This window comes from Dromiciops gliroides, chromosome 2 (genome assembly GCF_019393635.1).
Source record: "Dromiciops gliroides isolate mDroGli1 chromosome 2, mDroGli1.pri, whole genome shotgun sequence".
Taxonomy (NCBI): domain Eukaryota; kingdom Metazoa; phylum Chordata; class Mammalia; order Microbiotheria; family Microbiotheriidae; genus Dromiciops; species Dromiciops gliroides.
The window spans coordinates 237,969,835-237,983,166 of record NC_057862.1 but is presented as its reverse complement, the minus strand read 5'-3'; the positions used below and the strand labels follow the sequence as shown (position 1 = coordinate 237,983,166).

The 13,332-nt window shown below is 39.8% G+C and overlaps 1 protein-coding gene across 1 annotated transcript in view; it reads left to right on the top strand.

Moving 5' to 3' along the window:
- The window catches only part of ZNF410 (zinc finger protein 410), a 38,185-nt gene extending 25,663 nt beyond the window's left edge, over positions 1 to 12,522 (top strand). Inside the window, exons 8-12 of the mRNA XM_043986654.1 lie at positions 1,894 to 1,983; positions 3,016 to 3,141; positions 3,611 to 3,751; positions 6,684 to 6,822; positions 7,448 to 12,522. Of these exons, the coding sequence (XP_043842589.1) occupies positions 1,894 to 1,983; positions 3,016 to 3,141; positions 3,611 to 3,751; positions 6,684 to 6,811 (485 nt within the window). The 3' untranslated portion in view covers positions 6,812 to 6,822; positions 7,448 to 12,522. The remainder of the gene's footprint in view (positions 1 to 1,893; positions 1,984 to 3,015; positions 3,142 to 3,610; positions 3,752 to 6,683; positions 6,823 to 7,447) is intronic.
- Positions 12,523 to 13,332: the final 810 nt, after the last annotated feature.

Here is a 13,332-nt window from a genome sequence, read left to right as displayed (position 1 = left end):
TGGTATCTTAGGTCGTGTGGGGGTAGAATAACTCGGTTATTGTAGTTTCTAATTAGATTTTTTTAATCATTATTTGGTTCAGTGGGAACTTTATTATTTTGCTAGATTAGATGAGGAACTGGACAACCTGTTAGTCATTCAGGCCATCATCTTGGCAGGAAATGAGGGTGGGTTTTTTGTTTTAATTTTTATTGTCATTGTTTTTATAGACAAATATGTTATCACAGACATTCTATTTGTATCTCTCAGCATTTACAAAGTCAAATGTGGTATGCTATTTATGTACATGTTTACTCTCCTCCCCCTCACCTCTTCATAATGATGTAGCTATGAATTTGTTATCTTTGCATCCTCTGGGCCTAACCCAGTCCCTCACATGTTTTGTTTTGTTTGGTTTGGTCTGGATCTGTGATTTCATTGGTGTTAGGAATCAGTTCAAAACAGCAATTCTCTTTTCTTCCTTCCTTTGAAAAATTTACTTTTGGTGGAGAGAGCTGCAACAGATCTCCAGATAATTGAAATCTCCTATTACTACTATGGCATGCTTGCATGCCAAGTTGGTGACATTTCCCAAATGCTTCATCTCTTTCCTTTTTTTGTCCAAGTGGTTTCTTGAATTTTTCTCATGGCAATATTGCTTACATTTCTTTCTCTTTTAATTTTCTTTTTTCCCCCTTTTTTCTTTTTCTTTCTTTCTTTCTTTTTTTTTGCGGAACAGTGAGGGTTAAGTGACTTGCTCAGGGTCACACAGCTAGTAAGTGTCAAGTGTCTGGGGCCGGATTTGAACTCAGGTCCTCCTGAATCCAGGGCCGGTGCTTTATCCACTGTGCCACCCAGTTGCCTCCCCCTTCCTCTTTTAATTTTCGTCAAATGCTCTTCACCATACATTTCCCTCTTCTCACTCTTAGATTTATTCAGATTTATTCACATCAGAATGTCCAGTGTAGATTTGAATCATAAAATTTTAGAGGAAAACAGGATGTTTCACCTTAAAAATCTGGTGCTTTATCTATGGCATGGAAGTTACTCTGGAGTCTCTAAGGCAGGGTGGCAAGTCTTATTACTGAATTGAAAAAGTTTTAAGGCTGGACCTGGTGGCATGCTTCATGTCTCATCAAAGGGCCAGTCTAGCTAAGTTTGGAGAGGCTTACCACTGGAGGCATGAGCAAATTTTATCTTTACAACCCTTTCTGAATTAGGGACTTATAGCTTAGGTTCAGAGAGTTTAAGTGACATGACCAGTGTTAGACAGTAAATGTTAAAGATGGGATTCAGAGTCGTGTCTCACATATCCAATTCCTTTATTAACACATGAGGAGCCTGCTATTCAAAGCTGTTAACTGGCACAGATATTTAGGGATAGAGCTGGTGACTTTCCAGCACTCTTTCCGCTATACTATAATGTTGCCTTTTTTCCTACATATTGAGACCATGAAATGAACACCTAGTGAACACTATAAGAGTGAAAGTATAGACAGAGAACAGAATAAGGCTGAGGACAAAAGCTAAGATAGTAGTTAACAGATGGATGAAGAGGAACTATCAAAAGAGTCATAAAATGAGTGGTCATTGTTAGGAAGAGAACCAGAGCAATTTAGAAGCACAGAAGTCCAGGAAAAAGAATTTGAAAGGAGGCTTAGGGTCAGTAAGTGTTAGGGCAACTAAGAAGTTTGGAAAAATCACTTTACATAGTGTCATAATGAATTCCCTAGTAGAAAATACTGAAAAGTGAGTAGCTTTGAGGACTGAGTTGAAACTAAATAGCATGAAGGAAGGGTTAAAAATGGAGCAAGTCACCTGGAAACACTGAATGGCTTAGGGAAAAGAAACATGTATAAATGTGGTGTGTGTGTTTTCTATGTTTGAATCTTTTCTCTCCTTTCTTTTCTCTAGGTGAGAAGCCATTCCTGTGTGAGGCTGAAGGCTGTGGCCGTTCCTTTGCTGAGTACTCCAGCCTTCGGAAGCATCTCTTGGTTCACTCAGGTAGATCACCTTTTGTATCGCATGTAGCAGTACAAAAACCTATAAACAGGTGGAAAATCAAAAGGGGGAGCTTAAGAGGGAAATCTACCAGAAAAACAACTATTACAAATGGGATTAAGTCTTTGGTGTTGCCATGATGAAGTAAACAAAGGCTTCTTAATATGTCTTGGATTTGATTGTCAACCAAGATGAAACGTGAGCTGTCTCTAGGAAGTTTGGCTGAAATTCTTGAACCTGACCATCTGCTCCAAGCTGCTCAGTGAGATTAACAGCATTAGTTGGCATTTATTTGATGGGGAGCTATACAATTCCAGTTAGGTATGAGTCCTGCCCTCTAGGGGCTGATGTTCTCATTCTTTTAGTGGATGTACACAGCGATGCTTTCAACTCATATGAATGTAGAGAGCCTGATATGATCAGCAGCAACTGCAGGGTTAGTATTTCCTGATAAGGAACAGTGTGATGGGCTTGCCTATCAGTCAGTATTCTCCATGACCACAGCACCGTGTGCCTCTCACAAATGCATCTGTAGGCCATTTTCCTTCCAGGAAGTATAAGATTATAAATGTGCTATTCAGTCGTCTTCCACAGGAGAGAAGTCTAAAACCAGTTTCACTGACCATAAAACAATGAACTATCTCTTGTTCTAGAGCTTAATTTCCCTTTAACACCCTGTAAATTTGCTCCTTCCGTACAGATGATCTAGTCTTCCCTGCTAAAGACATCTTTCAGAATGTATGGAAATATGCTATAGCATACAGGCAAAAAGGACGATTTTCCCCTCCACCCCAGAAAAGATCTCCAAATAACTAAAAGTCAAGTATAGCCCCGGGGGAAAAAGTTTTCTCTCATTAGAGGCAATACTTTTCCTATGGATATTGTAACTTCTTTGACCAGAGTTTCATTGAAGTGAATCTATTTTATTTAGCCCCTTTTGTCTGGGCCCTCAATTCGTTGGTCTAGAGTCTTTCCTACTGTCAAAAATGTACCTCCTTTCACTGCCTCCCATGCCTTACCTGGTCCCTGTTTCAGGCATGAAGCCCCATCAGTGCCAAGTGTGTGGGAAAACCTTCTCTCAGAGTGGGAGTCGGAATGTTCATGTGAGGAAACATCACTCAAGGATGGGAGCAACAGGGAATCGAGTTCGAGAGCAAACAGGTGAGGGCAGTGGGTTTGAAGGAGCAAAATCATTAACATTTAAAAGCCAAGACCCTTGCCTGAGCCTAGTTGATTTTGTTTTTCTGATTCTTTGCTTGTGTGACTAGAATCCATGAGGTTTTTACTAGAGGAAGCCTTATTCTCAGTGTTCTCATTTTACTCTAGGGGTGGGCTACTTTCTGCCCTCTTTTAAATTTGGCATTCTTTTTCACAACTTTTCTTCTGGTCAGTTAATAACTAGACAACACATCTCATCCTTCATATGTTTACCACAAGCCGGTAAATCCCTTTGTAGTAATCCTTTTCCTCAGCTTTTCACCCTTGTTTCCACTGACTGGAAGAAAATGAGATTGACATGCATGAAGTAGGTCAGCTTGTCTTTCCACATGAGAATAGAGGAAATGAGGAATGGCAGTAGCCTTGAGACATGTAGTTCCAACTTGTCTTACAGCCTTTTTTCTCTTTTCAGCTGAGCCGCTAATGGGTAGCAGTTTGCTTGAGGAAGCTTCAGTACATAGTAAAAATCTAGTGTCTTTAAACTCACAGCCCAGCCTTGGGGTCGAGTCCTTGCACCTACCAGATACTAACACCATCCTGGGAGTAGAGGAAGGTAAGACTATGAATTTTCTTGTGTCTTTTATGGGAGAAAAGGCTGAATGGAGTTGTGTCCAAAGTGAATCTCTTCTGTGAATCCGAGGGTGTTGTGAAACAACTGAACAGTATGTACTTAGTTCATATTTAAGATGTGTGAGATTTTGGGGCAGATGCAGCTCTTAAGCCTGGTACAAGGTCTGCCACTGTCAGTGCTTCCCCTATGCCAAGGGTGGAAACCATTGAAGCATGATCTGCGTTCTGGGCATCTGGACCCATTCTTATCTTTTTTGGCTAGGCATTCAATGAATATTGTTTAGGAACAGAGTTAAACAGGCTGATACTAGGTTGTACACATGTTCTTCAGAGGGTGGCATAGAAGGATGCTGTAGGTTAGAATAGATTGTTTCAGGGGCAGCTAGGTGGCTCAGTGGATAAAGCAACAGCCCTGGATTCAGGAGGACCTGAGTTCAAATTCAGCCTCAGATACTTGATACTTATTAGCTGGGTGACCCAGGGCAAGTCACTTAACCCTCATTGCCCTGCAAAAAAAAAAAAAAAAAGGAATAGATTGTTCCTCATTTCCCTGCCCTAGAATGATTTCACACATTAATGTGCTTTTGAAATAAACTTTGTAAACTTGAGCTCTTGCCTTCAGCATGCCAACAGACAATGTGGTGCAGTGACAAGAGTTCTGGATCTGGAGTCAAGAGCTGGCTTTAAATCCTTACTCTGCCACTTACTTGTAGCAAATCACTAGCCCTCTCTGAGTCCCCATTTTCCTCACTCATAAAATGTAGGTATTGGACTAGATCTTAAAATTCTTTATAGGGGGCAGCTAGATGGCGCAGTGGATAAAGCACTGGCCCTAGATTCAGGAAGACCTGAGTTCAAATCCGGCCTCGGACACTTGACACTTACTAGCTGTGTGACCCCGAGGGCAAATCACTTAACCTTCATCTCCTCCCCCCCCCCCCCCCCCCCTTTTTATAGCTCAAAACACATGATCCTTCTGTGGAGGACAGTCTGATTTCAGCCTAGGTATAGTGCTATACCTCCTCAGGGTTGAGCTGGAAATTGAGGTGAATTTCACATAGCCCTAAATGCTCCTATATTTTAGGCTAGCTAGTATTCCCATCATCAGCCCATTGTGTAGAAGTTGTAGTCCTTTCTGTGGTCAATGATTTTCCTCTTTTTGATTTTCTATGTAGTTTTAGGTCATAACACTATCAATAATATCTGACAGTTATATAGCACTTTATATCTTACAAAATATTTTTCTTATTAGAGCCTTATGCTTCAAATGAAGTAGCAGCCTTCCCTTCTTTTCAGGGACACAGTCCTTTCACATCTGCCAAGTTCCTGCCTCCCCTATTTGGATATTTTAAAGATTGCTTTTCCTTAGACCCTTTCCTTTTATGTGATTCCTTGATTTCTTATATTAGGTCCAAAGAAAATCTTTTTCCATTTCCTCAAAGGCTTATCACATAATCTTATATATGGCTTTCTCTCTATTTGTCATCCATTTTCCAAGCTTCCTATGATGTAAAATGATATATTCTTTGCCACTCTGCTAAAGAAGTTGATCTTAGCATTGTTTTTTAATCAAGTACTCTTTTGTGTAGAAATTTTACTTAAAAAGCCATTTTTAGGGGGTGGCTAGGTGGCGCAGTGGATAAAGCACCAGCCCTGGATTCAGGAGTACCTGAGTTCAAATCCAGCCTCAGACACTTGACACTTACTAGCTGTGTGACCCTGGGCAAGTCACTTAACCCCCATTGCCCCGCAAAAAAAAAAAAAGCGCCATTTTTTCCACTCCTTGAAAAATTTATCTACATGCCCACAAGCATTAAGTACCTGGCTCTGTTTACAAAAAGTAGACTAGTCAAAAGCACTTACGGAATAGTTGGGGAGAGCAATACTTACATAGGTAAAATGGTATTGAACCATATTAAATTGTGTGGTATGGGTTAGGAATATGGGTACAGGACAGAAGTGGGAGGTTGGTGTGAACTGCAAGAACATTAGCAGAGAATCTTTGTGTAGAGTGGTTTAACTGCCTTTTTATGTAAAAGACAGCACTTAGGTGAGTTCTAGCAGGAATCCTCAGGGCATACACATTGTGCCAGGCATGTTCTGTTCTATGATGAACAAACAAGCTTTTGGTTTCCACAAATAAGGCTTGATGAATAATTAAAGCACAAAACATGGGAATTGTGTGGATATCAATTTACTAACCACAAAAAAAGGCAAAAGATTTAAGGAAGTGGAGAAAAGAGCAGAAGTATTTACCTTTGCTTAGTGTCCCTCTGAATCTTTTAAGTGGAGGTTTCACTCATACATAATCCTTTAATAGAGGATATTCAGTGGTATCTTGGGTGACCTTAAAAAAGCCAATTCTGATTCGGATAGTGCTGATCTGGGCAGCTTTCCTCCATGCACTCTTAGCATATGCTTTATTTTCAACTGGTTATCAATTTGCATTTTTAAAAATGTAATGATATATTACCTAGATTTTCTGTCTTTTCTACTCAGTTTATAATCACTGATCTAGAATTGGGATGTCATTCCAATTGCCTCATTTTACAGATGAGGAAACTGAGGCCTAGAGAGACATTCAAGGTCCTGCCTCAAGTTGTACGGCAAGTAAATATCAGAGTTGGGATTTGAATCCAGGTCTACCTTACTCCAAGCCCCCAACCCAATGCATCATGCCCTGCTGCTGCTTTTACATTTGTATATGATTCCAGAGATTAGAGTTTGGTTCTCTTTTTTTGTTTTGTTTTGGTGGGGGTTTTCTTTTTACTTAAGCACCTGCAAAGGCCTGATTCTCAGTGTGTTGGTTTTTTTTAAGGATGGTGTCCTTACTGGCTTTTCTGCAGTCTTTTTGTGGCTCAGGTATATGTGTAACTTTTCATTCTTTCTTTAGTAATACATTCTGTTGTTCACAGAGGTGCTTGCAGAAGGAGCTTCACGTTCCTTGTCTTCAGCACCAGAAGTGGTTCTGCCACAGTCCCATCACCTGGTGCCCATGTCTACTGGGAGACAGTCATATGAGGTTTCTGCCTTATTACAGTAAATCTGCAGGAGGTAAGACAGCTGAGAAGTGTGTGGTGCTGATTTATCCAGCTTCTTAGTATCTTGTCTGACAAATGTGGAGATTAGTTGGACTCTGGTTTGTATAACACTACAGAGGAATAGAAAAGGGGCAGAACCATATTGTCCTACTTCAGCCCTAGAGATGATGACACACTGGACAGTCTCATATACCTTTAGCTAAGCAACAATCTAACTTTGAACAGACTCAGCCCATCCATCTGAGTAGCACTGTTTACTGAGGTAGAAGGTTTGGCCAATCAGAATTGGTATTTTTCATTCTTAGAATTCAGTATTTCAATTCTCTTATCCTCTCACATGCACATACACACTCTATATGTTGTGGATGTTCTCTCTAATTTATAGAAGAGAAAATAACATGTAGGGAGGAATTAATTTATACACACCTTCAGGGACCAGGACAGGAATAGAGAATAATTTACAATAACTAGAATTGGTCAACTATTCAGTTGTTTAAGATTATACTGGAGGGTGACCCAGAAGTGCATATTTGGGTACATATACTGACCAGTTAAATGAGCAACTTTTATTCAAAGTAAGAGAAGGGTTTAGGAATGGGGAGGTGATTTTAACTCATTTTCTTTTTTCTATTTTACAGTTACTAAAGCAAGGTGGTATATAACAAAAATGGACATCAGAGTGAGTGTTGATTCTTGGAAGAACTGGCTATATGCTTGAATCCCAAGTGCACACATTGGGGTACAGGATGCTTTTAGCTTATGGTCTGACAAAATGAAACTGATGCAGGCTATGACTCTGGCCCTCATTCATCTTCCCCTTGCACACAGAATGAATGTGGGAGTAATCATTGCTTTGGGGCCTCTTCACACTTAGCATCTGATGCAGAGGAGGAATAAAGCACTGAATGTGAACTGGGAAACTGTCTCTTCCTCCCATTGCATTTTGGGGTTGACTTCTCCTGAAGGTGAATTTGACTTAGAAGAATCAGCTAATGTGGGATGTTACTGTTGATTGGAGGAAGACTTTTTTTCATCCTGCCTCAGCTGTCTTTTCACATGGATGAATACACTTCTGCCTATGAGACGACAAAACTTCTCCAGGAAGCTGAGATTTCAAGATGCCTTGTTGCTTTGGGGGAGGGGGTGTTCAATTCTAAGTGACCTTCTTCCTTTTGGTCATTTAGCAGGAGTTTTCCCCCTACTGGGCTGCAAATATAAAATTTACTTGAATCCCCCTTGGCCCTAGGGCTGAGATGCCATCTTCTCCTACCCACTTCCACTTGGTCACTTTGCCCCATATTGTTTTCTTAGTTTCTAAAACTTATGGTAGCATGTTAAAAAAGATTTTTAATTTAAAAATCAGATGATGAGCTTCATTTGTTTTATCTTTAAATAAACAAACCAACAGCCTAGTTCTTTCTTGTCTCCTTGTTTGGGATGATACTTATCTTCCTTAGCATGGGAATAAATGCCATAATCTAACCTCTTTCCTTTTGGAAGGGCACACACTTAATTTATCCTCAAGACACTATACAACCAAGTCAAATTGTACGCTGTGAGCAATGAGACTTGTTTGTGAGGTCTTCATCTTATTTTTCTCATCTGTAAAACAAGGAAACTGGACAAGATAACCTAAGAATCTCTTAACTTAGGTCATGGAAGGAGAGTTGGAGGGGACCTTCAAGGCAGTCTAGTTCAACTCTCTCTCATTTTACAGCGGGGGAAATGGGCCCAAAGATGGAAGATGACTTGCCATAGTTTACCCAGGTAGTAAGTAGCAGAGCCAGAATTCGAACCCACATACTCTGACTCCAGTTCCAACCCTTTTTCTGCTACATCACTCTGCTTCCCCTGGAAGATATAGGGAAAGAGGTTTGGAATGATTATGTACACTGTTGATTTAGGGAATTTCTGAATTCCTTCAGATGGCTCCTAAAAAATCAACCATAGTATATTCCTATTCTCCCTCCTCAATAGCATGGAACTGAATACCACATCTCCCTAGTGCCTGCAAGGGGATATGGGTGGAAATGAAGTACTTTCCTGTTGTCTTGGGCAAAAAACTATGGATATTTCTGATATTCTAGCTCCCCCAAAAGGGAGGGGACTTGTGAGTTGTGGATATTAAGACCCAGCTCTGTGCCAGGTATCTACTCAAAGATAGTTCTCCAACCTCTTTCCCCCCATTCTCCTTTTCCCAATTCCCTTGGTAAATATGATTAGTCCAACTTCTCTTCAGGTGATTACTGTATATTTTTAGCTATAAGCTCTCAGCAGCTTGCCTATAGGAGGTCTCTCTACATGGATGTCCCATTGGTACCTCAAACTCAACATGTTGAAAAACTGATATTGTCTTTGTCCTAAACCAGCTGATTTCATCATTTCTATCTGGGACACCACTGTTTAACTCATTCTCCTTTGGTCAGAATCTTGGTGTTATCTTTTACTGTTCCTTTCCCTCACCTTTCATGTACAAACAATAACCAAGTCCTGGCAATTCCATGTCTGCAACACCTCTGCTAACCTGTCCTCCACTTTGTTTCCACTGCCACTATTCTAAGTAGAGGTCTTCATTATGACCTTCTTAGAGTATTTAGATAGACCTATGAGGTCTTCCCACAAAGCTAATCTCTTTCCTTAAATCCATTTTTAAAATTCTATTGCTAGCCTTAGTTTCCTACTGTCCCTACTGTATTAACTAGCTTTTATATAAGCCTGGCATTCAAGGGCCTCAAATCTGAAATACATTTCCAGCATTATTGCATATTACTTCCTCTTCATACTCTGTTTCAGCCCACCTAGAAGAGTTGTTATTCTTTGGACATACATTGTCCTTTCCTACCTTTTGGGTTCATTCTAGTTCTCATGTTTGGAATGTCCTTCCCGCCCTCTTTCTGAAATCCTACTTGTTCTTTGAAGACCAGTTAAATTGTCGCTTCCATGAAGTCTTTCCAAATGTTTCCTATCAGCAGCTCATTTCTCCATCAGACCTGCTAAACTCCCCAAAAGTCTGGATTTTTCCCAGGCCTAGTCTTTCTCCTAACAAGCTGTCCATGTCCAAACCACACCTGCTTTTCCTACTTGGCACTCCTTCCTGTTCCCTACTGTCCTGTTCAAAAGGAGGAGGATGTGAGAGAAAACCAGTTTAGAAATTCCAGGAATCCTGATCACTGTAACTCTTATGATATATGCTTATGGAATAGTTTCTCATACTAACCTTGGGAAGGAGATAGTACAACAAACATGTTATAGATGAGGAAACAGAATTGATGTGAGTTGTCCAGGACAACTCACGCTGTCTGACTCCAAAACTTAATTCTCTTCGTTGACCTTCTTGCTGGTGGTTATTGGTTATAACCATAAGAATGTCTAGATGGTACTATCAGAAGCAGTTTATGGTAGTGTTGTACGTCACTCCCTAAACTTTTATTTCTCCAAATGATAGTTCAGGGTATATCTTTTAGAGTAACCAACATTTTTTTTTTCCTGGAAGTGGGGCATTACTAACTATTGTGATTTTAATTATTGTCAAAATAACCTTTCAAAAGCAAAAATGTTTCTGCTTTATATCGCAGAAACTGGCTTTTGCATATTTAAGATTTGGTGATATATACAAATTATAGGTAAGGTATGTGAAAATAAACAGTTTATAATTGTTGTTTCTGCCTCAAACTTATTAGTGAGGAAAGTACCATCTCTCTAAATGTATCAAGAAATACTCTTCCAGAATATTTATTAGGTGCCTGCTATGTGAGAGGTACTCTACTAGGGGATAAAGGAATAGCTGTTATCCATAAGAAACTTAATAGTTCATTAATATGCAATATCATTCTCTTGTCAGCCGTAGATGCCTATTTCTCTTGTGCTGTTAAGAGTCCATTCCATTGGGTTTGGGGAGGTCATAATTTTAGGTTCAGTACTGTCTTGAAACAGATCTAACCTGTGCCATTCCTAATGTTTGCTCTCTTCTGTTATATTTGCAAACCCTTTAGGCTGATGAAGTTTGAAATTGTGTCCTTCCCACTTTCATAGGAATGAATACCTCTTTGATCTGTTTTAAATTACCTACTTTCCTATTCATAGGAGCCCTCAGGGTTTTTTTGTTTGTTTTGGTGAGGCAGTTGGGGTTAAGTGACTTGCTCAGGGTCACACAGCTAGTAAGTGTTAAGTGTCTGAGGCTGAGTTTGAATTCAGGTCCTCCTGAATCCAGGGCTGGTGCTCTATCCACTGTGCCACCTAGCTGCCCTGAGACCTCGATTTTTAATTTATCCATCCACACTACTTAACCTGCTGCCTCAACTTTTCTCATAAAGTGCTTACACATGCTTTTTTTCCCCCATTTCCCATTTGTTAAGTATCTGTTATGTGCAACACATTAGGCAACTGCAAAGATAAGCAAGACAGTTTGTTTCTTTGAGCTTACAATCAAGTTGGAGACCTACTACATTATTTTATTTTTTTTTTTTTTGCAGGGCAATGGGGGTTAAGTGACTTGCCCAGGGTCACACAGCTAGTAAGTGTCAAATGTCTGAGGCCGGATTTGAACTCAGGTACTCCTGAATCCAGGGCCGGTGCTTTATCCACTGCGCCACCTAGCCGCCCTACATTAATTTTTAATTACTTGTTTAAGTGTGTAAAAGGCACAAAGTACACTAAACATTTTGAGGAGGAGAGATCACTTCTACCTGGGAAGAGAAAGTAACATTCAGCAGGTTGAAATGGTGAGGAGATTATTCTATTTGGAATGCTACGAGTTAAAGACACCAAAACAGAAAAAGTAACGTGTATTTAAAGATGCAATGTAGTCTGGTTCGTTTGAACCAGAGTTCCTATTTAAGAAATTATTTGAAGGAGGAAATGGATGTTAAGGTCAAGGAGTAAGGGGCCTTGACAGCCAATCTTAAAGTTTAGGCCTTATCTGTTAGGAACTATGGAACAGCCATTAAAAGTTTTTGAGTGGTGGAGAAGCAGGATAAGATATTCATTAAGAAGATTAATTTAGGGGGCAGCTAGGTGGTGCAGTGGATAGAGCACTGGCCCTGGATTCAGGAGGATCTGAGTTCAAATCCGGCATCAGATACTTGACACTAGCTGTGTGACCCTGGGCAAGTCACTTAACCCCCATTGCCCCGCAAAAAAAAGAAGCAGAAGAAGATTAATCTGTAAATGAGGGATTGAAGTGGGGTAGGTAAAGATTGCAGGTTTTGAATGTTGGCTGTAATGCTGCTGTTGGTAGAAATATAAAAATCAGAAAGAAAAGGTTTTAGGAGAAAGCTAATTATGTTTTGGATATGTTGGTTTTCTGGTGTTGCCTTCCATAAAGCCCTTGTGTCATGGAGGTGATCTTGGGTTCTCAGTGGCTATGCCAATAGAGTATAAGCTCTGGAAAGTGCTACCATGTTGGGAGATCTTCAGATATGATCTTGGCAGTATAGTTTCTACTCAGTACATAGGGGCTTATCACTAGCAGATTGGCCAAAATTCAGAATGGCCCTCAGTCTCTCATGCTGCAGCTTCCTTCTGCTTTTGCAGTGATGGTGGCAATGGTAGAAAAAGGAGCAGAAGTTTCCAAACATTTCTCAGCAACACCTTTTTTATATAAAACATTTTTCATGCTCCTCCCTTTAAATAGTATTTTATTTTTTCCAATCATATGTAAAAAAGGCAGTTTTAAACATTTATTTTTATAGAATTTTGAGTTCCAAATTTTCTCCCTCCCTAAAACAGTAAGCAATTTTATGTTATTTATGTTCAATCATGTAAAACATTTCCATATTAGTCATTTTGTGAAAAAAACAGACAGAAGGAAAAATCAAAAAAATAAAGTGAAAACTTACTTCGATCTGCACTGAGTCCATCAGTTCTTTCCCTGGATGTAGATGGCATTTTCCTTTGGAAAGTCCTTTGGAATTGTCTCGGATCATTGTATAGCTGAGAGGAGCTAAGTCATTCATAGTTGATCATCACACAGTGTTGCTCTTACTGTGTACAATATTCTGGTTCTCATTTCACTTTGCATCAATTCATGTAAGTCCAGGTTTTGCTAAAAACACGCCGCTCACCATTTCTTATAGCACAATAGTATTCCATTACATTCATATACCTCAGCTTCTGTAGCCATTTCCCAATTGATAGGCATCTCTTCAATTTCCAATTTGTTGCCACTACAAAAAAGAACTGCTATAAATGTTTTTTGGGTTTTTTTTTACATATAGGTCCTTCTCCCTTATGTTCTTTTGGGGATACTGACCTAGCAGTGGTATTGCTGGATCAAAGGGTATGCACAGTTTGATTGCCCTTTGGGCTTAGTTCCAAATCGCTTTCCACAACTCCACCAACATTGCATCAGTGTCCCAATTTTCCCATATTCCCTCCAACATTTAGCATTTTCCTTTTCTGTCATTAGCCAACATGATAGGTGTGAGGTGGTACCTCAGAGTTGTTTTAATTTGCATTTCTCTAATCAAAAGTGAGAGCATTTCTTTATAACTAGAGTTACACATCCCCTTTCATATATCAATCT